The following is a 27,232-nucleotide window of genomic DNA, read 5'->3' as shown; positions in this document are numbered from 1 at the left end:
CAGGCTGTGAGTCAGCTCACAGGCACCAGGGGTCAGTGCACCTGGGGGAAGTTCAAGAGGAGCAGGCAGAGGCAGGCCTCCATTTTTAGTGCCCGGACTGGGAACCTCTGTCTGTACCCTCCTCCCTCTTCCCCCTTCATTCCCACCCTAAACTGCAGAGGTCAGGAGTCCAAGACCAGCCTCTCTGAGGATCAGGAGGCCTTAGGGTGGGGAGCCTGGTTGGGTTATGACAGAGCAGGGGCCCCAGTTCCTGGCCCCACCCGGGGAAAAAGGGAAAATCATGCTTGACAAGTTCAGGAGAACCGGCCCAGCCAGCCTGGCCTTGGGATGCTCCTTCTCTTATTTGACTTTGCTTCTCAAATCACTGCTGGTGGCATTACCCCGGGGGGCTCTGTCGGGAATGCAGAAAGGTCGGGTCCTGCACCTCCCTCCCGGCCGGTACCCCTCCCTGCCTGTGTGCACAGGTGTCTGTACCCACATCACCCTCTTGCTCCCTCCCAGGTCCACCCTGGGGCCCCTTCGCCCACTTCTTAGCCCCTAAGGAGCCCTTTCCCACCACACTTGAAGCCAGAGGTCAGATTGGAAGCAGCACTGTCAGAAGGCCGACTCCGGAGCTGGCCAGCCAGGACTGACGCAGGAAATGAACACACCCAGGTTCCGTCGCCACCTCTCCTTCCGAGCAGTCCGCCTGGGCCAGTCCTGGGCTTCCCTGGGCCTCGGCACCTGAAGCACAGGGACTGTTAGGATCAGATGCAGTTTGGGTGTGAAATCCTTCCCCCCAGTGACTGATCCATTGAGTGTGAACAGAATTGAGGACCTTAAAAATCCCTTCCTCTTGCAAACAGTGGAAACCTAAGTAGAAAGGGCCTGTCTCCTTTCTCCAGGGAGATGGTCCTTTGGAGTTCGCAGGCATCTCCCAAGCTTGCCTAAGCAGGTTCCCTGGGGAAGAGACCCACAGAGTCTGTACCGTCTGTGGGGGACAGAGGGTCAAAGGGCAGAACTCTACCCTTTATCAACACAATAACAAAACACACCAGGCCAGAGATCTCCACGGCCACCCATTCTGTATGGGTGAAGACTTCTTTCGCACCTCTAGGCAGACAGAGCTATGAAAATTTGTGAAAGTGGAAGGAAGGCCAGGGGGAAAGTTTCTTTTAAAAAATTATTTGAAAAGAAGACTGAGCCCCAGTGAGCAGGATTAAGCGGGGAGAGGTGTGGGGTGGGGAGAGACGGGACTGTCTGTACTGATCAGGTTTCTGTGTTCTGCGTTGCACTCAGGCCGTGTTTTACCATCTATATTCCACGTTCCAGTTATCCCTGTTTGTTTTGGTGAATATCCCAAAGTCCTGGAAAATCCTATATCTGTTTCACAAATAAACTGGGGTGGAGATTTGGAGGCAGGCGGAGGGAGGGCTGGTTTATCCATTTGCGCTCACTACGGGCGTAGTGCCTAGGGCCAAGGAAAATATTTGAGACTTAAAAAAGGTTTTCTTGGCTCTAAACTATGAAAAGAACCCTGCAAAATTAAAATTACAAAGTTGTCAATTAAAAGGAAACAGTCTGTGGGCCATCCTTCTGCCTCCAATATATGAGTGAAGCTTTGGGGCGGGCGGGGGTGGGGGAGCTTCAGGGTAATGATTTCTGGTTACCCCATCCCCCGCCAACAAATGTCTCTGACTCTTTGTGGGGAGAGTGAATGGAGGAAAAGTGCTGGGCCCAGCAAGTGCCTGCTCCCTCAACCCCAATCAGGAAGTCCTCGGAGGACAAACAAGGACTGTTTGATGCTTTGGGTCTTTAATCCCCTCACCTTCTCGGGGAAGTTTGTGTTGTTATTCCCACATCACAGATAAGGGGGCAGCCAGAGGCAGCACTGACTTGTCCAGATGCCAGGGATGGTAGTTCTCCTGGCTCCTAGAGTTTCCTCCTGCAGGGCTCGCCTCCTACTGCACTTCACAATCCCCGAGGCAGCAAGGCCTGGCGCCTACTAGGTGCTAAATAAACCACTGTCTGTGAGTGACTGAGAGCTCTCCACTCTCAGGCTAAAAGTGCTCTTAAAACAAACCAACAAAAAACAGCACTGGCCGCCGGCTCTAAGTGGCCACTCCAGGGCTTGTGAGTGGGTCTGCGGACGGTGCCCTGGTCCCTCCTCCTCATGCCCCCGTGGCTCCCTTCCCCTTGTCCGTCTGTCCATCTGTCGGTTGGTCCCTGCCCCTCTGCTCTGGATAAACAAGCCCTGGAAATGCAGTCTTGGCCTTTGGGAGTAATGAGTTGACAAAGGAGAGAGAGAGATAAACAGGGCGAGTCAGAAGTCAGGCTGGTGACAGGACTTTAGGCTGAAACAAACAGTGCTGAAGAGGGCAGCCACGTCACTCTGGAACAAGAGCAGGCGCCGGTTTCCATGCAACAGCAGGCCGAGAGCTTGTTTAAACAGAGGCAGCCAGGGGGTGGGGTTGGGGGGGGCAGGGCTGGGCTGCCCGGCCCTGTCTGACTGGAGAGAGGGTCCCCGTCTGGTCTGGCTGTCCTGCCTCGGTCCCGCAGCCAAGGCCCCAGCTTCCTGCCCCCTCCTCCCAGCCCCCTTTGCGGTGAGTGACGGAGCCACACCACCTCCACTCTGTCCCTGGGGCTTTCACCTGTCTCCAGTCCTGGAGAATCTCCCCTGAGAAGGAGGCGGGGGGAGAACCGTGGGCCCTGGAGTGCGCATTCACTCAGCACACATGCATGGAAGTTCATTTTCCACCCAGCACCCCGCTGGCCCGCTGGGGTTGGTGATCCTGTTAGAGATGCCTTGAACCCGACAGGCATGCCAGCTGCCCATCAACCCCTGCCTTCCTTCACCAAGCCAGAGTCTCCTTTGGCCCACATTTCCCCTCTAGGATGGTGTTTTTTCTTTGAAGGTTGCCCTTGCACTTTCTCCTAATCTGACTTCACCTGTTTGAAAACGTTCAAAAAAAATGTGGTTTTTTTTGAAAAAAAAAAAACAAAAAAAAAAACCCCGTGTAGGGTTTTCCCTGGGGTCTCCATAAATATCCTTTGGGCTTTCCGATGGGGTCGCAGCCAGGGCTGGGGGTGTGTGGCAGCTCTAGGGAAGTTGGTGGAGGGCCTGGGGAGGTTTCAGGGGCCAGGCTGGATGCTTGCTGGACTTGGGGCCAGGAGGACTAGGCCAGGCGGGCGGCGGGCAGGGGGGCCCGGCAGCGGGCAGAGCGGCTGGGCTGAAAGGCGTCCGGGGCCTCCAGAGCCGCCACTCCTATTGTCCTCTGGTTGCGGGGGTGACAGGTCAGCAAGGGTCACGGGAGGGTTGCCTAGCGTCTAGGAACTCCCACTGCAGTTGCTGTGGCAACCGGGGCCAAATCCCACCCTGTTCACATCCTGTGAGGAGATTCAGAATGGGTGGGGGGCTCTGCACATTAATGGGCTTTTACCTCAGCCCCCTCCATAGAGATGGGGGTGGGCAGTGTCAGGGAGTTGGGGGAAGGAAGAATGGAAGAGATTTTCCTTTCCCTCCCCCATCTGGCTCTCATGGCCCCAGCTCCTCGGGGGGATGGGGTGGAAAAGGGGGGTCTTCGGAGGTGAATTAGCACAGACACCTCACACGTGCTGTCAGCAGTTGCGTTTCGTCTGCAGGTCTGGGGCTCATTTCTTCAAGTCTTTGCTCCCACTCCAGATCCTGTTCTTTCATCTCTGGTCCCACACCCTCCAGACTCCCCTTCTCTTTCTGTAGAATGAGTCCTTTCCCAGGAGGTGCTGGGGGCCCCGAAGGGAGAGCCAGGAGGGGAGTCTCCTCGGAGGGGAGACTTAGAAAGTTCACGCGGGGGAGGTCCCAGACTTGCTGACAGCTGCAGGGAGTGTTAGAAACTCCCTCCGTCCCTCCTGCCTGGGAACAGGGGGCAAGTGGGAGGTGGGGCCAGGTAGTAAGGTAACAGGCAGGGTCCTGAGAGGGCCGAACTCCCCTTCTCATACTTCTCCTGGGTGACTAAGCCAGAGGCCCCCCTGTTTTGCGTGTCTGCCTCCTAGTCCAACAGGAAAGGAAGTTTCCCTAAGAGGGGAGAGAAAGGTAGAGGACGGATGTCCCCAGGCCCCTGCTTCCTTGGGACTAGGAAGGAGCCTGCCCACTGTACCCCCAGGCTTCCCTTCTGCTGGGGAATTCTGAGACCCCCTTTTCCCACCACCACTGCCCCCCCCCAACCTCTTTCATCTCCCTTTTATACCAGAGTTCTTGTCCTTACTGATAAGGAGTTCGGGGACAGTGGGGAGAACTGAGGGGGAAGACGGTGAGTGTTTCCTCTTAGGATGAAGGACTGAAGCCAGGTGGGCACATCCCAGGACCCCCTCTCCAGGGGTCAGCTAGGTGTTCTCCTGCAGGAGCCCCAGTGGGAGTCAGTGGGGAGGGAACTGCATGCCCCGCACAGCCCCCACTCTAAACTCCACTCTTAGAGCCCCTTCGGGGTGGCTAGCCTGAGGGCGGTGGCTGGGTTCACCAGCGGCCCTGAACCCAGACCTGGGAGCAGACCCACTTCCAGAGAACTCCAGTTACTGGGACATGTCTGGGAGGGGAAGCGCCATCACCCCGCAACCCCCAGCCCACAGTGCTTCAGTTCCTTCCAGATGCCACTGTTGGACCTTCCAGGGGAGCTAGGTTTGTCCCCAAGGGGCTGCACCCATGCCGCTGGGGCAAGAATGGAGGGGAAGGCCAGCCTCTAGGGAGGGCCTTGCCCTTCTGGGCCCTGGTGGGGTCCTTTGTTAATCGTCTTCCTTGGAGGGGTTGCATTCTCAACACACTTGTCAGGGAAGGGGTCCTGAAACTGGGCTGTGTGTCTCCCACCCACGTGGGCATCTGTATCTGTGCATTGCTGGTTTTCATTTTAATGGTTCTAATTTGAGAATGTGCCGATGTCATTTTTACGAGGTTGGTGTAAAAAAAATTTACAGCCTTCCCCAAAAAGCTTTTTTTTTTTTTTCCAAGGGAAAAAGGTGTAGAATCACTTCGGGGGTTTTATGGTCTCCTCTCCCCCATCCTCCATGCCCCCCCTTCTCTGCGTAATTTCATTTTTATGTCTCTTTGCTGGAGGACAAAGCCTGGCTGGTGGAGAGCCTGGATCTCCCCAGGTCAGCACCCTTGGTGGTTGGGACCCCTGACTTCTGACCCTTCTCCCTTGTCGCCCTTCCCTCCACACTCTGGTCCCAGAGGACTATTGTATTTCAAGGGGTAGACAGAGGTTTCCTATACCAGTCAACAAGTACTTATTAGATACCTACTGTTTACTAGCAGTGGGTTAGGTATCTGCTCTCAGAGATTGTATCTGTTCTTGCTTAAAATTCTCCAGCAATTTTTCCTCAAATATAAAATGCAATAAAAAACCAGCATCCCTGTGATCTGGCTGCCGCTCATTCCTGAGACTTCCTCAGAAGCTTGGCCACACTGGCCTTTTTGGTTCATAACGCTCCAGCCTTACGCCTGCTTCTGGGCTCTTGTACCAGCTCCTTCCAGTCGTATATCCCTCGCCTGAAAGAGTAGCCCCCTCATCCTCAATGTGTCCTCAGAGGCCGTACTACCTAAGTAACCATCCCGCCATCCTGCACGACATGGCCACCATCTCACAGCTCCCTTCACTGTGTTGTAGTGTCTGTCTCATTCTATTAGGATGTGAACCCGGTTAAAGCAAACACACCGTGTCCCCATTGTCTAGAACAGTGTGAGTGCCCTGCGGGACTTCATAAATACTCCCTGAATTATGGATAAAGGAATCAAAAGACATATTCCAGGGGGACAGGTGATCAGGTGATGGGCCTTCCTGGGAGGGCTTTTCAGGTTTGGGGTGGGCTGGCCCCCTAAACACCCTTCTTGGGCCCCTTCCTCTAAATCTAGCCAGCTCTCAGTTGAAACTATCCAGACAGTTGAGATTCCAATTTTGCCAAAATTAGCTAGATGCAAACAAAAGTTTCAGTTTTGTTTATTTTGGCTGCCCTTCACCACCATTGGAATTAAACCAGAGTTTTAATTCCTGGGGGTCCTCCATCCTGCCTGCCCACCTCCTGGCCTCTCTTCCCTGTTCAGAGACCGTGTCAGGCCCAGGGGATTCAGGTTCTGCTTCAGCCGCTGTGTGACTTTGGGCACTTCACTGCCTGTCTCTGAATTTCCATTTCCTTGTTGATAAAGTGAACTACAGGAGTGTTTTGCAGATATATTTGCTGGAATCTGTCTTAAGAAATACCTTTTGTTTGGAGCAGCAGCACAGTTTCATGAAATAATGCTTATGTATTAACTCTGATATTTTCATGTTTGTATTTTTTCCTTTTTTTTTTGCCTTCTCAACTGATACTCTGTGACCCACCATTAGATCAGGGCCAGGCCAGCAATTTGGAAAACACCGGACTAGATAACTCTCTAACCCTCCAGCTCACCAGGTCTGTGATCTGTGATTCTGCTCCTCTGTTCTCAAAGTTCAGTCCTTCAAGCTTGTCTTCATGAGCACCACATCCTCACACACACAGGCACACGCACATGCACACAGCAAGGCTGGGACCCCAACTCAGACCTGGAGTCCTCCAGCTTGGAGAAAGAACTGGTAAACAGCTCTGCACCTGACCTCCGCACAGAGGTCACTGGTCCTTCCCTGAATTCTCCCAGATAGAAATGAGGGTGTGGTCTCACCCCATAGATGAGAGATCCTTCTGCCCCAAGGCTTGTTTTTCTTTTCCTAGCAGCTCCCTGTTGCCCTCCAAGCACTAGCTTCATTCCCCTCCATCCGCGCCGCCCTCCCTGGGTGCCATCCGTTATAAACCATTTGTTCCTAATTGTGGAGATCCTGCTAATGACTTCTGAATGGGCAGTGGGGGGAGGAGAGTTCGGCTTCATTAGCGAGACTGAGTTCTTAGGCTTGAGGGGGAGTGGGGGTGGGTGTAGATGGAAGAGGGGTTGGTTCACAGTCCTTCTGGTGGCAGTGGGCAAATGATCAGGAGCTGCCTGGGAAGGTGAAAGATTAATAATCACCATCACAGGAGTTAACATCAGTCTAGGACCTTCTGGGTGCCACATGTGCACTGTCCCGTGTGTTCTTCACAACAAACCTCTGAGCTGACTACAGGGCTATTCCTGTTTTACGGAGGAAGAAACTGAGGCTCAGAGCAGGACTTAGCCAAGGTCACTCAGTAGATGGTGGAGCCAGGATTTAGATCCAGATCCCTTTGACCAGGGTTCAGGCACTGAAAGGACCAGTGCTGCCTCCTTGGGAGGAAAACTAGACCTCACTTCCGGAACCACAGAGCTGGGCATTTGGTTTTCAGTCTGAGGGGTGGAGGCAGAGGGAAAATAAGCTTGAAAAGGCCAAATGGTTCCCGATTGCCTATTGCTCCCTGAGTCCTCCATGCTTTCTCCCTTCTGGGATTTTTTTTTTTTTTTTTTTTTTTGGCTGTACCACATGAGATCTTAGTTCCCAGTCCAGGAATCAGACCCTTGCCCCCTGCAGTGGAAACAGAGTCTTAACCATTGGACCTCCAGGGAATTTCTGACCCTGATGGGATCCTAAATGCCTCTTTCCACCAAAAGCTGTATCTGAATATCTCTGGCCTGCAGGGAGGGGAAACTGAGCCTACTCTCCTCCCGGGGAGATTCTTTTTTTGGTCTTTCCCCCCATTTCATCCAGCTCTACCTCCCCTTCACACCTACACAGCTGCGAGCTCCCAGGACTTGGGGGAAGGCACATTTGTAGGCCTCACCAGACTGTGCACGAGATCACGATGGTCCCTCCGTGGGGTCGAGAGGGGCTGGGCAGTCAGCGGTGTCTGAACTCCACTTCCTAGCTATGGGACCTTGGGCCCCAATTTCCTTGTCTGTCAGTTGAAGCCAGTGATACCTGCCCTGTCTAGCTCGAGGTTAGGAAGCTTCACCTAAATGTAGAAGTGCTTTGAAAACTGCCAGGCACTGTTCGCATGCTGGCTCCTAAACTCTGTGTCAGCCTGGGCCTGCCTTCCCTGTTCAACCTAGGTTCAAGTGCATTTCACAAGGGTGTCTGCCGGGTGCTGGTGGCTGGGGCAGGAACCCTCAGATCCATTTAACAATGTCTCTGTTTTCAAGGAGGCCAGGAGCTGGTCGTCATCAGCAGAGAAAGTGGGGCTGCATCTGTCAAGGTTTGGGGGGAGGTGTCATTTCCCACGTGTCTCAGAGGTGGGCAGTCTGCAGTGATCTATCAGGCCCTAGCTGAGGCAGGCAGGGTAGACTTATGCCTATAGGGCCAGGGTGGTGACTGTGAGTCGGATGGGGCTCTAGGAAGTCTCAGACCTACCTGATCCCACGGGTGACCACCCTGGGGGAGGACTTCCTGGGCCAGAGGGCCTCTCCTGGCCCATCCTTCCTCCTGCTGGAACACCACCCCTGGCTGGGGGTCCAGATTGGGGTGAGGATGAAGCAGCATCACAGCACACTAAGCATATGTGACCAGGACATCTGGGGAGGGGAGCTTGGGCCCCAAACCCCTATCCACTCATCATCCACCCCTGGGCAGCTGTAGGTGGAACCAAGTCCCTCATTGGGTCGGGTGTTGGGGCTGGGCTGTAAACAAAGTCCATGAAATGAGCATGTGCTGCCCACTGTGGCCTCCCCCATCTTCCCTGTCACCCCCCAATCTTCTCCAAGCCAGTAACGAGGCAAGTGGCCATGAAAGTGAATGAATGAGTTAAGGATGAATGAATGAAGTGCCTGGAGGAACAGACCCCCATAGCCTCCCCAGCCTCTCTGCCTACTTACCCCCAACACAACTTGATTTTCTGTCCCTGGAAGTGGTTTCACGGTCCCCAGACTCGCTGGCCATTTCTGTCGTCTGTGGGGTGGGGGTCGCCGTGCAGGAATACCCTTGGCCCTTCTCCTTTCACCCTCCTGGTGCAGTCCTGGTGAGCCTGTCCTTCCAGACTCCAGTCAGCGCTGCCACCGCCTCTGGGCTCCGGCGCCCACCGCCGCTTCAGTCGCCGCTGTCTGGTCACAGCCCTGGGACAGGGCCATGTTGTTTCTCTTGTTTCCCCAGCACCTAGCACAGTCCCGGGCACAGCGGAAACCGGAAGGAGTGTGTGGGGAAGGCTGGGAGGTCAGAGGAGGCAACACGCTGGCCAGGCCCAGAGTCTCACCTGGGCCCCCGTCACCTGGCCTGACGGGAGGAAAGCTCAGAGTGGTGGGAGTAGGGGGAGTTGGGGGAGGGGGTGCGGTGATGAAGGCCTGCCACAGGGAGGTCTCACAGGAATGAGATTGTAAGGCCCTGTCATTTTTTCCCTGTAAGTCTTGTAATTTCATGCTCCAGGGGCCCACAAAGTAGGAGAGTTGGGAGTGAATTCAGCCCCCCAGGCCGCTCCCCCCACCAGGAGACTGCTCAGCGCCGCCCCCCCAACTTCCCCTGGAAATCCTTCCCATGTGGCTCCTCTGTTCCTACTAGAGATCTGGGGTGCACCCTCCCCCCACCCTGACCAGCGTCCCCTCTGGGCCGCCTGGGCTGCCAGCTCCTGACCCTTGACCTTTCTGCCCCATCTCTACTTTTGGAGGACATACAGCATCGGTCTAGCTTGTGTCATTAGACCTGGGGGGTCCCTAAAAATGAGGCACACAGAAGCAGAGCCCCTTCCTGATGACAACCCAGCCACCTCCCTTCCTCTCCCCACCCCGCACCTCCTCCCACAGCCCCTCGGAGCCCTTGACTCAGGTCAGGTTTCTACTTTCTGATGTGTGTCTTGAAGAGAAGCAACCCTGGGCCACTTCTCCAGGTTGAGGTCTGCAGAAAGAAGGGCATGGGGGAGGTCTCGGATCTGAAGCGCTGGTGGTGAGGGCCACGCTAATCTGGACCCCACTTCTTCCCAGGGACACGTTTCCATAGATAAAACCAGGGTGTGTTTAGATACTCTCCTAGGGTAAACTAGATTTAAGCCTCCGGGAGGCTCAGCTGTTCAGTGAAAGGGCTGCGAAGGGGGTGCCTTTACCCTTGGTACTCTGTGGGCTCCCTGAGTGTTTGCAGTGGGTGGGGGGTGCATCCATGCCCCCTCTTCCAGAGCCACCTTGGTGGTGCTCAGCTTGCAGTGGGCATGGGAGTGGAAGTCCACGTGAGGCTAGACAAGGGCTTGTGTGGGCAGATGTGTGAGGGGGCCACAGGTGGATTCATTTATTAGGTGTGCTGGGGAGAGGCTGGAGGAGGTGACAGAGAAAGGCGGAGGAATTCAGAAGGGAAAGGAGCGGATCCTGAGAATGCCAGCTGTGTGCCAAGCACTGGTCCTTTAACACCCCTGTCCTTCGCGTTTTGGAGATGGGTGGTGGCCCAGGTTTGCAGAGCAGGAGGTCCAGATGCAAGGAGAGGGGATAACTTGCCCACGATCACACCACGGCGGTGTGGGGGAGGGGGGGGGTTGGCACAGCTGGACTTCACACTCAGGTCTGCCTGATGCCAGAGCCTGCTGTCCATGACCTGGACATGACCACTCCGGCCCCAAGGAGGCCTTCAAGGAACCTGGGGACAGACTTTTTGCTTCTGGAATGTGGATTCAAAACTAGTCCTGTACCCCTGCCTCTGCACCCTCTACTGACCTGGAGTGGGAGAGGGTGTGCATGAGGGGCAGGGATGGAGGGCTTGGCAGACCTTACAGAGAACTTCCTGGGCCTTCCCTTCCTATCAGACCTCTCCTACCCAACCTCCCACTGCCCATCTGCCCACCTCCCCTACCCACTGACTGGCCAGAGATGCTCCTCCCGCAAACTCCATGCACTTCCCGTTCCCATGATCCCATGATCATGGTCATGATCCCACCACCTCAGGGTCCAGTCTGAGCCACCTTGGCCTCACTGAAAGTTCACACTCCCTTCAGGATTTAGTTCAATTCCCCAGTTCAGTGACGTCCCAGGCCCAGACCCCCGTGGACTTGTAAAGCCATGCAGCGCTCAGACCCTGAGAGCCTACCCTCATTCACCCAACTATGTGCTATGACTTCAAGTGAATGCTATTCCCATGAGCCCTCAGACTGACCATCTAGTGAGACAGATAGCCTGGGAGCCAGGCTTCTTGGCCTCAAATCCTAGCTCTGATGCCTCTGAGTTATGTGATATTGGGCATATTACTTAACTTCCTGGAGAGTCAGTTTTCTTGTCTGCAAAGTGGGTCTGATAACCCCTACCTCACACCTTCCCAGGAGAGGATCAATTGAGATCGTCCCTGTAAAGTGCCTGACACGTATGTAGTAGATGCTCGATAAATAATTTCTGTTGTTAATGTTAATACTTTCTCCTGGGTCATTGTTTGACCACCCACCCTTCCGTTTGCTCCCTCATTGACACATGTGTGCTATGTGCTCAGTCATGCCCAACTCTTTGGGACCCCATGGACTGCCCTCCAGGCCCTTCTGTCTGTGGAATTTTCCAGGCAATACTGAAAAATACTGGAGTGGGTTACCATTTCCTACTCAGTCGGATTCTTTACCACTGCCCCCATTGAGTCCCAACAGTAGGGCTTCCAGGGTGAGTCCCTATAGGCTCTGATCCCCGAAGCCTGGTAGCTTCTCTCAATGACTCATAGCTTTATCCACAAGCCCAGGTGGAGCCCGCTGACCCTCTCACTCATTCCCACGACTTTCCACATGAACCTGACCTCCTCCCCTTCATTCTCTCCAAATGTCCCTTACAGCCGCTGGAGCACTGATGCGCCCCTGTCTTGCAGGCTCTCCAGGTGGCCCGGCAGTTCCTGCTGCAGCAGGCCTCGGGCCTCAGCTCCCCAGGGAACAATGACAGCAAGCAGTCGGCCTCTGCTGTGCAGGTGAGGAGGACACCGGCTGGCCTGGGCTGGTCGGGGTGGACCGGGCACAGAGGGAGGGGAGGACCCGCTGGAGAAGTGCTCTGGCCCATCCCCAGTGCCAGAGAGTGGGCAGCTTCCCAGCGGGAGCCACAGTCACTGCCAGGTGGGTGGAGAAACGCCGCCCTCCCATCTGCACCTGACCGGCAGGCCTTCCCCTGCAAGCCCAGTCGGCTCAGAGTCTGAGTCTGACTCAGCCCTCCTCGTCTGCACCTCTCTGCCCACCACCTCTGGTCTCTCCCCGGCACTTCTGGGTCACTCAGCCTGTCCCTCTCCCCAGCTCTCTCACTTGCTGAGGCCACCGCGCCCGGTCCTCCCCCTACCTCATCTCTCACCCACCAACCCTCTGTCTCCCCACGTTTCCTGTCTCTTGATGTCTCTCTGTCTCTTTTGTTTTCCTTTGCACAATCTGCCCTTTTTTCCCCCTCTCCCCTCCCCCCAGTGTGCTGGCCCATCTGGCCGGCTGGGGGAGGGGAGATGGGGTGGGGGGCGGGGGTAAGCCAGGCCTTCTGTTTACCTTTTGTGTCACAAAGAACTTGGGAGAATTGCAGTCTGAGTCGGGGTGGGTCACAGCTCCGCGGGCAGCCCGCTCCCCTCCCCATCGCCCGGCCTAGCCGCCAAGCTTCCTCGCTCTCCCCACCCCTCTTTGCAGGAGGGGAGCGCTCCGAATTGGGGAGAGGATTAAGCAGGGCTTTGAAAGGAAGTTTATCTAAGGGAGGAAGGGTGAGCAAAGCTGGAGCCTTGGGGGGTGGGGGGCTGAGGGAAGGAAGCGGGGACCAGAAGGGCAAGGCAGGGATGGGGTACTGGGTGCCTGGACAAGGACTCAGGCCTGGGATTTATCCTAGGGCTCTGAATGCAGATCTGTGTTTTATGTAAGTGCGGTCAATAAGTTAAAGGTGCCAGACAGTGGCCCTCTTCTAAAAGCCTCCAATCCAATGAGACAGCTCGCAGGGGGAGGAGCGGGGCACAGAGGGGTAGTGGCCTGGGTGAGGGAGGGGAAGACAGAATCCGGAGAGCTAATGGGAATGAGGTATAAGGTTCTCATGTCTCTTGTCGTGTCAAGACTGGGTCTGGTTGAATTAGGGAACGCAACCCCCACATCTGCCTGCAATGCAAGAGACCTGGGTTCAATCCCTGGGTCAGGAAGATCCCCTGGAGAAGGGAATGGCTACCCACTCCATTATTCTTGCCTGGAGAATCCCATGGACAGAGGAGCCTCATAGGCTCTAATACATGGGATTGCAAAGAGTTGGACACAACTAAGTGACTAACACTTTCACTCCCCAGCCCCCCATATACTCCTTGGGTCTGAAGTGGCCCTCAGGCTACTGTGCTGAGTCTGTTCTGAGTTTTCTACCCTAGGCCCAGCCTACTGCTTTTAGAATAGCTTGCATGCTCAGTCATGTCTGACTCTTTGCTACCCCATGGACTGTAGCCCGCCAGGCTCCTCTGTCCAAGGGATTTTTCAAGCAAGAATACTGAAGTGGGTTGCCATTTCCTCCTCCAGGAGATCTTCCCAACTCAGAGATCTGAACCCAGGTCTCCAGTGGCTCCTGCATTGGCAAGTGGAGTCTTTAACACTGTGCCACCTGGGAAGCCCCTGGTCCAGCCAATACCACCTTCTAAAGTCGGGGAGGAGTCAGCTGGGGAACCGTTGGAATGTTCCCCAATCCAGAGAGGTCTGTTGACCCAGTAAGGGGAAGGAGCTGGATGGTAGTTGGAAGGACTGAGGTCAGGCATCAAGAAGGATTTGTGCCTGGGTGTGAGGAGTAGGATCTGAAATACTTGAGAAAAGAAGGGACACTGTGGTATCCTCCTTAGGAAACAACCCCCACCGCCAACAATGAGAGAGGTCACTTAACACTTACTCAGTACTTCCTAAACTGACAGCATTTGCACAGTGCTTACCATGGAGCAGACAAATATCATCCCATTTTATCTTCACCATCCTAGGAGATAGATGCTGTTATTAGCTCCATTTTGCAGATGAAACCACTCAGGCCCAGAGAGGTTAAGAAACATGATCAAAGACACACAGCTAACAAGGGCCAAGCCAGGATTTGAACCCAAACAACTAGCTCCAGAACACACACTTTCCTGCCTACATTGTGATGTTGTCATGTGCTTAGCACAGTAGTGAACCACAGTCCTTGGTACAGAGGCCTGGCCTGATGGTTCTCTGGGCTCTGGGAGATGGGGGTTCTTAAGGCCATGTCTGAACTTCTCCAGGAGTCTGGAGTCCCAGCTGATGATCCTCCTCCTCCAACCCTGGACATTCTCCTTGCCTCTCCTCCCCACGTCCAGGTTCAGGTTTCAAGGAATTGGGGCTTCTGACCCCAAGTGAGATCCAGGGCCTGGAAACAGCTTTTCTGTGATCTCACGGCTGGTGGGAGGACCCGGGAGAGTGCATTGTGTCAATCTGGAGTTTGAATGAGGTGGGTCAGGCAGCTCAGTGGTAGCCCCTTTCCTAGTAGTCCCAAACTCAAGGCAGGATTGCCTGCCTGCTCACCTCCCAGCTGTGTTCACCGCCCCTCTCTCTGAAAGCCAGCTTCACAAGAGTTTCTAAAGCCAGGTTAGGTCTCCAGCTCCAGCCTGGAGATTGTCTGGTTTGGGCCTGGGCCCCAGGCAGGGAGAATCACTCACAAAAGGCAGTACAGGTAGCTAGGAGTTTGTTCAGAGGGTGGTTGGGGCATCCCCTTAGTTAAGCCAGCCTCTGTCTCATCTTCTCAGCCCCCTTGCCATTCCTTGAAGTTCTTGGTGTCTCACCATGATCTTTCTTGCTGCAGCGCCAGCCAGGACTGAGGACTACTTTCTGGTTATTCTCAAGGGTTATTTGCAACCTTGGCCTAGTCTCCCCACTCACCCATTTAAAAGAGGTTGAGTTTGGGTCCTTGATTCTTGCACCAACTTGTGTCCATTTCAGCCTCCAAAGGAGCTGCTTCCATGCCAGGTGCCATCTCTGCTTCTCCCAGCCCAGCATACTGTATGCATGGTGGTTGGAGGGCTCCGAGCCTGAGCAGGGTCGCTGAAGGGGGGGCTGGAGGCAGCTGGCGGCATTTTGCCTGGGGCTCACACTGCCAGGGCTTTTGTAAGCGTTTAGCTGCCCTGGCCGCCCTCCAGATGGTGACTCACGGGCCTAGCCGAGCTGACTCGCTGACGGTGCCCATCCTGACACATCCCAGCCTGGTGAGGGGGGTCACTAGGGCCACCCGGGGGGCTCCAGCTCAGTCCTCAGAACCCCCAGGGGGCGGGAAGGGGAGGGATGGGTTCAGGCGTTCTGGGAGATCGGCAGGCAGCAGCCACTTCACTGACCTTTCTTGACCCTGCTGGGCCACCTTGGAGACGAGTACACACAAGGTAATCCTTCCAGATTGCTGCAGCCACCTCTCCGGCCAGCTGCTCGGCCAGTTGGCAGGAACAGCAGAGGCTGGGGAGGCCTTCCAAGGTCATCTCTTCCATTCCCCTGCCTCCAAGTAGGAAAGCCCCAAGGAAGGAAATGCCGCATCCTTTCCTGCAGGCCACTTGCAGTGACTCACAGCCCTGGTGCCTGGAAAGACCTCCCGGGTGTCTGGGCTCACTGTTCCTGGCCGGAGCCCTGGCCATCTGCACTAGGTCAGTCCCCATAGCCACGAGCATGGGAGGGCCAGAACTTTGGTCTCAAGTGACCCTTACCATGTAATGCCCCTGGGGCCCAAGTGCTGGGGCACACTCGTGGAGGAGTGGGGGGACAGAGGGAAAATGGAAAATCCAGAGGGTTTTTCAAAAGTAATTGTCTTTACGTTTGTGTAGAGTTTTGTGACACACAAATAACTTCCACTTACCCCTTTTCCCATTGTCCCTCTAGGCCTCAGTTTTCTCATCTATAAAATGATGACCATGATGGTGCCGTCTTCCCAGGATGGCTGTGAAAATTCAGGGAGATGGTGCACATACAGGGCTTAGCCTGGTACATTATCAGTTGCCAACAGCTTCTTCTTGAGAAGTCCTGTGAAGCAGGGATGGCAGGCCTGCCAGTTAGTGGATGCAGAAAGGGAAGCCTAAGGGATTTCAAAGGACAGTTGGTGTCAGGGACAAGAACCTGGGTCACCTGACTCAGAAATCCATGACTCTGAGCTCATCACTACCTTGTTGGGGGCACCCAGCAAAGGATACAGGCTGGCTCTGCAAGGCGGGGTGGGTGTGTGCCGTGGTCTGCCCCTGACAGCAGGCCCCTCCAGGGGTGGGGACCAGAACAGCCCTGCAGTCTGATTTTTCCCTGTCTTACCCAGTGACAGATATAAAGAGGGATGTTGGGCTTTGGAATCTCCAACCTCTGACCCCTTCAGCTCCCTGGATGGTTCCATTTCCACTCACTCTCCCAGCCCTTCTCAAGAGCTGCTCGGGTGGGACAGGCAGTGTGGGACCTGGGCACAGCGGGAACTGTGGAGTGCACAGACCTGGGCATGAATTCCAACCCTGTGCTTAGGGCGCCTTCATTCACCCGGTGTGACTGTGGCTAAAAATCAAGATGCTCCTTCCAGGGATGTTTGCATGGAGATGGCTGGGGTAGAGGAGGGGAGCCCAGGGCTGTGGCTCGGCCACTGCCTATGGGGTGGGGGCAGTGAGACTTACTGGTGTCCCTCATTGCCCTGCACGTCCCCCCTCTGCCTGGGGATACCCTCACTGGTGGCTTCAGGCCGGGCCCGGCCCCTGCCAGGGATCCTGAGTGGAACCACCTCCTCTTCTGCCGTACTCATGAGGCTGGGGAAAGGTAAAAGGGCCCAGGAGTCCCTTGGGGACATAACCTGTCCTGTCCTGACCAGGACAAGTCTCTGCAGGATGCTCCTCCTGGACTGGGCTGCTGGCACCCCTCCCTCCCCACCCCAAAGTTGATCTGCAGGGGAAGGTAACTCAGCTCGGGGAAGCATAAACTTACAGGAGTGCCTGTGGTGTGCCAGCTCTGCTGGGGCTGTGCTGGGGCTAGGGAGTGAGGCGGGAGATCAGAGTCTTGACCACATAGGCCTTGAAGACTGATGAGGGGTGACCGATGGGCTGGTCAGGACACCTTTCCTGCTAAAGCAGGGCGACAAGACAGTGTTGCCACTTGGACTACCCTGGCTATGAACGCCCAGCTTGGGGATTTTGGGGGAGGTGGGAACTAGGAGAAAGAATAATGGTACTGCTTTTCCCTGAACCTTCTGCCCAGAGCTGGATTCTCTGGGCCTCCTAGAAAGGCCTCACCCAGGGCGGGGGACAGAAAGCTGCCCTATTTTGAGAACCCTGCATGTTCCAGCAGGATGGAGGCATCTCTCACAGTCCGATCCCTGTTTTATGGTAGATTCTGAAGACGGCCAGTGACTTGCCAAGAGGTCACATGGCAAGTTCAGTGCAGAGCAAGGAGCAGTGGCCTGCCTCCCCATGCCCCTGCCTGGTATTTCCACCCCACTTGGACCTTGTTAGGTGCTTCCACCTATGCACTCACCCGGGATGGCACTACCGTGCTCCCTGGGCATCAGCCCCAGGCCACTGCATGTGCTGTCTAGGCAGGTGGGCTGGAGTACATGACATGGATGTGAGCTGGGCCAAAGTCTAGGTCCTGGCACCATGTGGGCATTTTGAAGCCCTCCTGTGGCTGCAGGCTGCCCTCCTGGCCAGGCCTCCCTTGTGGGTCTGTTGTCAGAACACACTGAGTAGGAGTTGGCAATGGCTACATCCTGCCCCTCCCCGTCACTCAGTGGTGGTGGTGGTGGGAATCCTGCAAAGCATGGGTTCTACTGACCAGTGTCACGAGGTTCTGATCTTCCCACACCAGGAACTGCATATAAGAGCTTCCCTGGTGGTGGCTCAGGTGGTAAAGAATTCACCTGCAATGCGGGAGACCTGGGTTCGATCCCTGGGTTGGGAAGATCCCCTGGAGGAGGGGCATGGCAACCCACTCCAGTATTCTTGCTTGGAGAATCCCCATGGACAGAGGAGCCTGGCAGGTTACAGTCCATGAGGTCGCAAAGAGTCGGACCTGACTAAATGACTAAGCACAGCACATCTGCAGGCTCTAAGGTTCTAAGTATTAGGTCCTTAGCCCCCGTGATGACCTTAAGAGGCAGGCAGTGTTGCTGCTTCCATTTCAGAGACAAGAAAACCAAGAACAGGGACTTCCCTGGTGGTTCAGTGAATGAGACTCCGCAGTTCCACTGCCGGAGGCACGTGTTCTGTCCTTGGTTGGGGAACTAAGATCCCACAGGTTCTATGGCCAAAAAATGTTTGTTTTAAGAAGAAAGAAAACCAAGAATGAAGGAGGTGAGTCACTCGTCTGGAGATGCACAGCTAGCAGGTGGCAGAGCCAGAATGTGAACCCAAGGCTGCTCACTCCGCAGCCAGGCTGCCCTGCTGGGGGCGGGGCCCTGGGTGGGGCCTCCGTGGGGCCGGGGAGGAGGTGAGCGATCTGACCCTACCCATCCCGCAGGTGCCTGTGTCCGTGGCCATGATGTCGCCCCAGATGCTTACCCCCCAGCAGATGCAGCAGATCCTGTCGCCTCCCCAGCTGCAGGCCTTGCTCCAGCAGCAGCAAGCGCTCATGATCCAGCAGGTGAGTCTGCCCCTAGGGCCAAGGGAAGGGCAGGGAGGGGAGGACGGGGTGTTCCAGCCTCCCCACTCCCACCCTGTTTACTACCATCATCAAGGGCCACAGCAGTGGCGGAAACCAGAGAGACTGCTCAGGCCAGACTGACCTGCCTTCCTCCAGGACAGCTGGGGAGAGGTCAGAGGGCAGGCCTCTCCCACAGCAGACCCCTCACCCCCTTTACCCTCACAGCCTGCTGGCCCCACCTGTATTTCCAAACCCCAAGGGAGGGACAGAGAACATCCCCCACCTTTTCCTGACCTACTAGGGGAGAGGGAGGGCACAGAGTGTGGGGGAAGCTCCCCTCGCCCCTCTCGGTCCTGGCTCTCAGGGAACCTCTCTCCACACAGACTGGGAAGGGCAGAGCAGCCCTCCCTGCTGGGCCATCTGTCTCTCAGCAGCCCAGTCACAAGGCTGGTGCTGCCTTGGGGTCAGCAGTCCAGCCAGCGCTAACCCCCTTCCGCCCTTCTGCCCGCCCCCAGCTGCAGGAATATTACAAGAAGCAGCAAGAGCAGCTCCACCTACAACTCCTCACCCAACAGCAGGCCGGGAAGCAGCAACCCAAAGAGGTGAGGGGCTTGGACAGGGTGGGACGTGCCCTTCAAAGGACGCCTGCCCTTCACTCGCCACTTCAACCCCATCCTGGCCGGAGTGGTCAGGAGAGAATTGCTTTGTGGGAACAGCAGAAAAATCAGGAGAGGTTGGGGAGGGGGTGGGGGGTGGAGGCACATTCTTCCATCTCCCCTCAACCCCGTTCAGTCCTCATCTCCTCGCCTCGTGTTGTGGGATGAGGAGAGCAGAAGCGCCGAGCCCTGGGTTATCTGAGCACGCGTGTGTCGATGTGTGAGTGTCCTCATTCAGGACAGGCTGCCTAGTGGTCCTACCATCTTCCTGCCTCCTCATCTCAGTGACCCAGCACCTCAGCCCTCCAGGCCTGGTCCTGAGAATCTTTCAGTCCCTTCACCTCTGTTCCAATTCCTGTCACGTTCTATAGCATCCTGCGCTGCCTCTCCAGGGGACCCCACAGCCCACATCACTCTCCCTCTCTGGGCCACAGTGCCTCCTAAGCTTCCACACCAGGCCCTGTACCACCCCCCCGCACCTCCTGCCCCTGCCCCCCGCCCCCCTCCTGCCACCCACACACAGCCATGTTCTGAGTTGCCTCTTCCCAGAAGCTGCCTTGCTGTCGCCCAGTCATTCCCTCCTAGCCTCAGCCTCCCTGGCGGAGGTGTTGTGTTTGTTACATTCTCTGCATTGTCTCTAGGGTGGGTTTACTGAAAAGCCACTCTCCTCAATCTCCCACCTCCAAGCCATCCCTGTCTCCTAATCCCTGCCTCCTAAGCACCCAGGACTTGCTTGGCTCCTGGGGCTTTAGAACAGACTTACTGACAGACTGACTCGCCAATGCTTGTGTGAAGTACTGAATCTAGGGAGGTAGGGGGTGGGGGGCAGGTAGGGAGATCAAGGGCCAGGGCAGGGGAGAGAGAGCCAGCAAGAGCAGAACGAGCAAGTGCAGGCAGGCGGCAGGCACCTGGGCAGCAGCAATGTGTCTGTTCCCCTGTCTGGTGACCTGTCAATGCTGATCTGTTAAAAGTCCCATCAGACTCCTGGATTCTCTGAATCTAAGAAGCAAGAGAGGAGAGGAGCTGGAGGGGAGAAGGCCCCCTCCTCAGAGCAGAAGGGGGGCACCCCGGGCATGTGGGAAGGGTGCCTGCCAAGCGGGAGTGGCCCCCCGAGTCTGACAGGCTCATCCATCATTGTGATGAGAGCCCCCCGCCCCCCCAAGGCGAGCACAGCTGTGGTGCGGGAGCTGAAGCCGCGGAAGGAGGGAGGCGGGAGCAAGGAGGGCGTCGTGCTGCGTGTCTGGGTCTGGCTGTGTGTGTGTGTGTGTGTGTTTGCGCGCCTGCGTGCGTGCGTGCAGGCGTGTTTACCGCGAGGCAGCATGCAGCCCTATGGAAGCTGGGCCGGGAGCAGGGAAGCTGCAGCGGCGGACGCCACCACGACAGCTCCAGGAGCCGACAGGCCCTGGGAGGGGGTGGCTGCAGGGTGGGGGCCAGATGGCACGCCGGAGGCTGAGGGGACTCCTCTCTGCCCGCCCCCGCGGGCCCCCCACCAGGCCCTGGGGAACAAGCAGCTGGCCTTCCAGCAGCAGCTTCTGCAGATGCAACAGTTGCAGCAGCAGCACCTGCTCAACCTGCAGAGACAGGGGCTGGTCAGCCTGCAGCCCAGCCAAGCCTCGGGGCCCCTGCAGACCCTCCCACAAGGTGAGTGCCCAGCCCCCACCCAGCCCCAGCCCCACCGCCCTCGCTTGCCCCCAAGGGCGTCCAGGAGCGAGCTGCAGCAGGGGGCCGCCTGTGTTCCTGGGACCCCACCAGCCTCCCCTCTCCGCCCCGCAGCAGCTGTGTGCCCCACAGACCTGCCCCAGCTGTGGAAGGGCGAGGGTGCCCCTGGGCAGCCTGCCGAGGACAGCGTCAAGCAGGAGGGGCTGGACCTCACCGGCACGGCCACCACCGCTACCTCGTTCGCCGCCCCCCCCAAAGTCTCACCCCCCCTCTCCCACCACACCCTGCCCAACGGACAGCCCACTGTGCTCACACCTCGGAGAGACAGGTATGGAGCTCGGGCCAGGAGGAGGCACTGCACACCTGCCCGGGGGCTGGCCTTGACCCTGAGGGCCGGCATAGTGGGGGCTGGGGGGTTTACTTCTCCCCGGGGCACACAAAACTGTGCTCGGCCTCCGGGGAACCTGTATTAGGGACTGAAACCTTATCTGTAGGGGAGCTGGGGCTGCGCAGAACCCAGGCTGCTGGGGTGTTCCGGGTCGCTGACCCCCATCTCCCTCCTGTCCTCACAGCTCCTCCCACGAGGAGATGCCTGGCTCCCACCCCCTGTACGGACATGGAGAGTGCAAGTGGCCAGGCTGTGAGACCCTGTGTGAAGACCTGGGCCAGTTTATCAAGTAGGTGTCACCACCCCGCTCCTTTGTCCCCCAGCCTGCCACCCAACTTGCCCAAGTGTCCTGCGACCTCACCCCAGGGGGGCACTCGTTCCTTCTCTGCACCATCAATTCCCTCATCGCTCCTACCTGGCCCCCCCACAATTTGTGTTCCTGGTCTAGCAGCCTTCCCACCCTGTCCCCTGTCCCCAGTTCCCAGTCCCCAGGCAGCTGAAGCCCAGCAGGGTGGGGGTGTGAGGAGGAGAGACCTTCTCCCACCGCCCTCCCTAGCTTCCCCCGGGCCCAGCCCGGCGAGTGACGGCCTAGAGACGGCTTCTGGGCCTGGCGGACAGGCGGCTGGCAGCAGGCGGCCAGCTGCCACAGCCGTGCCAGGCTCTGTCACTGACTGATTAACTCCGCTGTCTCCCAGACCCTTGCTGCATCAGGGTCAAACAAATTGTTTTCACGCTTCGTCAGAGGTTTACTTAATTAGTTCATTTGCAATTAGATCTCTCTGTAGCTGGGATTTTAGCAAAGACATCAAAGGAGGCTGACGAGAAGGCGGCTTCCTCCGTGGCCCTGTTTTTTTTTGCCCGTTTTTTTTGTCTGGTTCCCTTCTTTGTATGTCATGGTCTGTCTGCTCTCCAGGCCGTGGGCGGGATTAGAGGAGGGGAGGGGAGGGTGGTGACAGCAGGACGACCAGGGCCAACTTTCTCTCGTCCGCCCCCTCCTCCCCCGGGAAGACACCTCAACACGGAGCACGCCCTGGACGACCGGAGCACGGCCCAGTGCCGTGTGCAGATGCAGGTGGTGCAGCAGCTGGAGATCCAGGTGTGGCCCCAGGCTGTGGGGGCAGGGTGCGGGGGGCTCCTGGAAGGGTCATCTTATGCTCTAGAGGTCTGTGAACACAGCTGGATTCTGAGGGGGAAAACCAGGGTTGGGGGCCACTCTGCTGGGAGGTCCCAAAGAGACACATACTAATAAAAACAACAAAAATAAACAGGAATAGCTAACATATTGAGCACCTGTTTGTGCTATGCTAAACACCTAGGTGACTCAAGGAATCCTCTGAATGACCTTATATGGAGGGTACTATTATTATGCCTGCCTCGTGTGTGCGCAGTCGTGGCCGACTCTCTGTAACTCCATGGACTGTAGGCTACCAGGGTCCTCGGTCCATGGAATTTTCCAGGCAAGAATACTGGAGTGGGTAGCCATTTCCTACCCCAGGGCATCTTCCCGACTCAAGGATCAAAACTGTGTCCCTTTGCGTTTGCTGTGTTGGCAGGCAGATTCTTTACCAGTGCGCCACCTGGGAAGATGCTATGCCCACTTTACAGATATAAAAAACAGAGGCACAGAGAGGTGCAGTAACTTGTCTCTGGTCACTCAGCCAGTGGGTAGCAGAGCTGGGATTAGAACCAGAGCAGTCTGGCTCCAGGGTCCACGCTCTGCAGCCTGGAATACTTCGGAGGCTACTCGCGACAGTCCCTGAGGCAGCCAACCAATGTTTACCCACTGCCTTCCAGTACCCAGCAGAGCACCTTGGCGTGAGAGGATGGTTGTGAAAGATCCATTGAATTTATGAATAGGGGTGAATGAATCATCCATCCATTCCTGTATCCCCATTCAGTGTGTGAGGGCACTCTCACACACACAAGTGCCACTGAACTTCAGCCACAGCCTCTGCCCTTGAGGGGGAGAAAAGGCATGTGCTGTTGGGGAGAAGTGGGCGCCGACAGGCAGCGGCTGTGCTGGGCTCCAGGCCGGGGACACAGAGTCCGGATGAGCAGGGAGGGTTTCCTGGAGCAGGAGATGGAAGGAGATGCCAGGGGCCAGGGATGAGAGGTCCTGGGGATGGAGGTTTGGGATGTGGAAGGGGAAGAGGGCCCGGCTGCCCCTAGCACAGGTCCCTAGCTCACCGCCCGCCTCTCCACAGCTCGCCAAGGAGAGCGAGCGGCTGCAGGCCATGATGACCCATCTGCACATGCGGCCCTCGGAACCCAAGCCCTTCAGCCAGCCAGTGAGTGACTCTCCCCTCCCTGTGGCTCTCTCAGAACCGCGCGTCCCCCGCCCCTCACTGGGGACCCCCCTGCCCCCCCGACTCAGCACCCTGCCCCGTTGCTCACAGCTGAACCCAGCCCCCGGCTCCTCCTCATTCTTCAAGGTGACCGTCTCCGCAGCCGACTCGTTCCCAGACGGCCTTGCGCACCCCCCCACCTCGGCCGCCGCCCCCGTCACCCCGCTCAGGCCCCCCGGCCTGGGCTCGGCCTCGCTGCACAGTGGGGGTCCTGCCCGGCGGAGGAGCAGCGACAAGTTCTGCTCCCCCATCTCCTCAGGTAAGGGCCGCCGCAGGGAGGGGCGTCTTCCGCCACAGCCGGAGCCCCTGCTTCCGGTTACCTCCTCAGGCTCTCCCTGTCTCCCTCCAGAGCTGGCCCAGAACCATGAGTTCTACAAGAACGCCGACGTCCGGCCGCCCTTCACCTACGCCTCCCTGATCCGCCAGGTGAGCCAGCCGTGGGGAGGTAGAGGGAGTGGGTGGGGGGCGGCACACTGGCTGCGCTCCTCGCTCAGGGTCCCGGCCCCCAGGGGATCCTGGGAGCAGAGAGCATCACGGGAGTCTTGTCCCGATCGCTCCCGCGTTTTCCTCCTCGGCCAATGGCCTCTCGCATGGGACCTCAGCTGATCCCAGCCTGCTGGTCAGGTGGACCCGCCTCTGAGAGCACACTCGTCGGTTTTTGCTGCTAATAGCCACCGTGTCATCCATTCTCTGTTTTCCACATACATGTTACTCCCGTGAGACTATTTTCTAATAGACTTACGGTCACTCATAGCGTGTCTTCTTTTCTCTGTCTCTCTCTCATACACACACACACTCTCCATCTCATTCTTGGGGTGCCCTTTGCCAAAACCAGGATAAATTCCAACTGGCCTGCACTACTTTCAAGAATGCTGCTTTCCTTCCCAGTCGAGGCAGGATCCCTTTGAGCCATGTTTCCTCCAGCGGAGATTCATGCATTCCTCCAGCAAGTGCATGGCCCTTGAGACTTGTGTTCCCTGTAGCCTCTGGTTGGGCTGCAACCAGCCTGCCCCTCTCAGAGCACCAGAGAGCACCCCCAGTCTTGTCCACGTGCTTCCTCTGTGGGTCTCTTCTGCCCTCAGATGAGTTAAGGGCCCTAGAGGAGAGCTCGGGAGAGCACACAGGCCTGTGAACCTTGGAGGCCCAGACTGAGGGTCCCTGGACTTCTTCCCTGTCCACAGGCCATCCTGGAAACTCCCGACAGGCAGCTGACCCTGAACGAGATCTATAACTGGTTCACCAGGATGTTTGCCTATTTCCGGAGGAACACGGCCACCTGGAAGGTAAGGCATGCCGCTTCCTCCTCACCAGGGCCCTGGGCAGCCTTGGACATCTCCACATCTCTTTGAAACCAAAGCTGCCTAACAGGCCCCTTGGAGAGGCAGTTCTGTACAAATGACTCAGCGGGCCCCAGGCTGGGCCCTGGGCCCTAAGCCCCTACCTCCACTTCTCTAGAGGGCCACCCCCGGCCCCAAAGACCCCAGCCCCCTCAAGTAGGGCCTCCAGGAGTCAGTAGTGCCCGAACCTGGTGGGGAGGCCTGGGTCCCATTCACAGGAGACCTTGAAGGTCCAGATTCCTTGCCAAAGCGCTAAGCCTAGAATGGGTGTGGGGGGGATGGGTGATTGCAGGCCTGGACATGTGTGTAGACCGAAATCCTGGACTGTACTATGGAGCACAAATACAGACACTCATACTCTTCCCCAATTCCACCATCAGTGGCAGGAAGATAGTTGTCTTCATCCAATTAGTCATTTTAACACCTTCAACTGTAGAGTTTTCCTGCTGGACCAGAAACAGGCAAGGGGCAGATCCTAGAAAAATGGGACACAGAGATGTGAGCTTAGACACTAAGCTGTTTATTTTTCTAGAGCCAGCGTGGGGGGTGTGCGTCTGTCTGTCTGTCTGTCTGATGGGTGAAAGTATTAAATTCTGTGCAGCAGGGTGGGAGCGGCTGAGGGGAAAGAAGGAAGTGTCCGCTCTCTGTGGGAAAGGATGGATACCAGGGCCTGGTGTCGCAGGACCTGAATCAGATCCCTGGCTCTTGAGTCCCTCTGCTGGCCAGAGCAGAAGGTGCAGTTAGCAGCCTACCTCCCCTGGCCCACCAGGTTTCCACAAGTGTCACAGGGACCCCCTCCCCACCAGTGATCAGGACAGGTGGGGTCTGTACAGAGCCCAGCCTTCTCTTCCTTGAGAGTGCTAAGTTCAGCAGGAGAGACTGCTTCGTGACCTTCTGTATCCCCATGCCCAATTCCCAATGCTTGCCAAAGATGCTGCGAGGCTGGGACAGCTGCTCTGATTGGCTGTGAGTGATGTCATTTCCTGCCAACCACAGTCCTGCCCTCTCTCTGAGCCAGCAGGGCCTTCTGGGGGCCACCTGGTTCAGTCTCCAACCTGCAAGCCGGTTTGGATACCAGGTTTCATAAAGGACAGAGTCCTATACAAATGTCGGGATCATTACAGTTGTTATGTAACATTTGCTTTACTATATTAATCCTCTACCTTTAGGGGAATCAGTGTGGAGCCTCACTGCTACAGACAGCCTCCTCCTTGGGGGCTGAGTTCCTCTCACCCACCTACCCTCCTTTCCTGTCGTCTCTTAACTATATCACCTCTGCAATCCCTCTTGAGGTCAGGAGGAGCTGGTTTAGGTGACTTCCTTAAACCCCTCGATGACCATTAGGAAGCCACCCCTCCCATAGCCCAAGCCCCTGGGCCTTCATACCAACCACCTTTGACTGGTGGCCCAGCCTTGGTCGTCTCAGCAGTGTGTCTCCCTCCGTGGGTGTCTTCACCCCCACCTCCCCTCGCTTCATTTAGGTCCCAGCAAGAAGCCCACTCAGTGAGTGACTGTCCCATTGAGCTGTGCTCTGCTGCTGCTTCTGCCACGTGTAGGGCACCACCTGTGCCCTCCCGGTGGCACAGCAGAAACCATCTCAGCTTGTGGTCCACTCTGACTTTCAGGGTCTTTGCCGCCAAGCTTCCACTCATGTCACTTGGGAAATGCACCCTGCGTACACACCCGACTCATCTGTTTCCTTTCCACCCGTTCATCTGCTCCGTGAGGTCCCTCCTCTTCTCTTCAACTACTTCAGCTTCCTCTCCTCCCTCCTCCTTTCCTTCCTCAGGCCCCCCAGCCTGGGATGCTGTCCGCTTCAGACCAGGGCAGAAGGGTCGGGAGCCAGTGTGGGCCAGGCCAGCTGCCGTTCATCCGGGGACAGAGCGGCCATCTGCCAAGCTGACGGTCCTTGCTGGCCCTCCCCCTGTGTCCGTCCCCTCCCAGGGCCTGTGTTGTGGGCCGGTCCTTTTGTTTACGCAGCCCCCGCCAGACCCCTTAAATTGCCGTTAATGTTTCAGCGTAACGAATTAGTCTCTCATCACGAATCAGGCTTCGAAATGAGGGAAAAAAGCCCCGGTGAGGCCATCCTCGGAAATTGGGGTCATTCTCATTTGCAAAGCGGAGGATCGGAGCCCCGTAATGCGGGCAAATTTATTCCGAGGCAGGAGCCCCGGCGTGATTAGGCCCTTTGTAATTATCGCTCCAAGAGATTCCACTCCAGCCGCCCGCCTCCCTCGTGGATTAGCAAGCGAGTCGGAAAAATACACAGGATTTAATTAGAGGCAAATTAAAATTGGTAATGAAATCGGGCCAGTTGCAAGTGGCAAGAGTTGGAAGGGAGAGAGGGAGAGGGGATCTCCAGGGGCACGGGCTGCCCGCCCAGCCTGCTTTCTTCCCCGTTTAGAAATGTAAAGAGGAGACAAGGATGGAGATGAGGTGGGGGGAGGCTGGGGGGACAGGTAACAGGGGCAGGGA

The 27,232-nt window shown here is 56.8% G+C and overlaps 1 protein-coding gene across 4 annotated transcripts in view; it reads left to right on the top strand.

Moving 5' to 3' along the window:
• The window catches only part of FOXP4 (forkhead box P4), a 50,977-nt gene that overhangs the window by 18,202 nt on the left and 5,543 nt on the right, over window positions 1–27,232 (top strand). The window contains exons 3-13 of one of the 4 annotated variants that reach the window (XM_070456459.1): window positions 11,676–11,771; window positions 18,250–18,372; window positions 18,888–18,974; window positions 20,522–20,669; window positions 20,805–21,015; window positions 21,260–21,364; window positions 22,084–22,171; window positions 23,280–23,363; window positions 23,472–23,679; window positions 23,770–23,846; window positions 24,602–24,703. In XM_070456459.1, the coding sequence (XP_070312560.1) occupies window positions 11,676–11,771; window positions 18,250–18,372; window positions 18,888–18,974; window positions 20,522–20,669; window positions 20,805–21,015; window positions 21,260–21,364; window positions 22,084–22,171; window positions 23,280–23,363; window positions 23,472–23,679; window positions 23,770–23,846; window positions 24,602–24,703 (1,329 nt within the window). Of the gene's footprint in view, window positions 1–11,675; window positions 11,772–18,249; window positions 18,373–18,887; window positions 18,975–20,521; window positions 20,670–20,801; window positions 21,016–21,259; window positions 21,365–22,083; window positions 22,172–23,279; window positions 23,364–23,471; window positions 23,680–23,769; window positions 23,847–24,601; window positions 24,704–27,232 lie in introns of all 4 variants that reach the window. The other 3 variants (XM_070456461.1, XM_070456458.1, XM_070456460.1) reach the window with 3 other exon arrangements.

Source organism: Odocoileus virginianus, chromosome 27, assembly GCF_023699985.2.
Source record: "Odocoileus virginianus isolate 20LAN1187 ecotype Illinois chromosome 27, Ovbor_1.2, whole genome shotgun sequence".
In the NCBI taxonomy this organism is placed as follows: domain Eukaryota; kingdom Metazoa; phylum Chordata; class Mammalia; order Artiodactyla; family Cervidae; genus Odocoileus; species Odocoileus virginianus.
The sequence above is the reverse complement of the archived record's forward strand: the minus strand, read 5'-3'. Positions and strand labels throughout refer to the sequence as shown.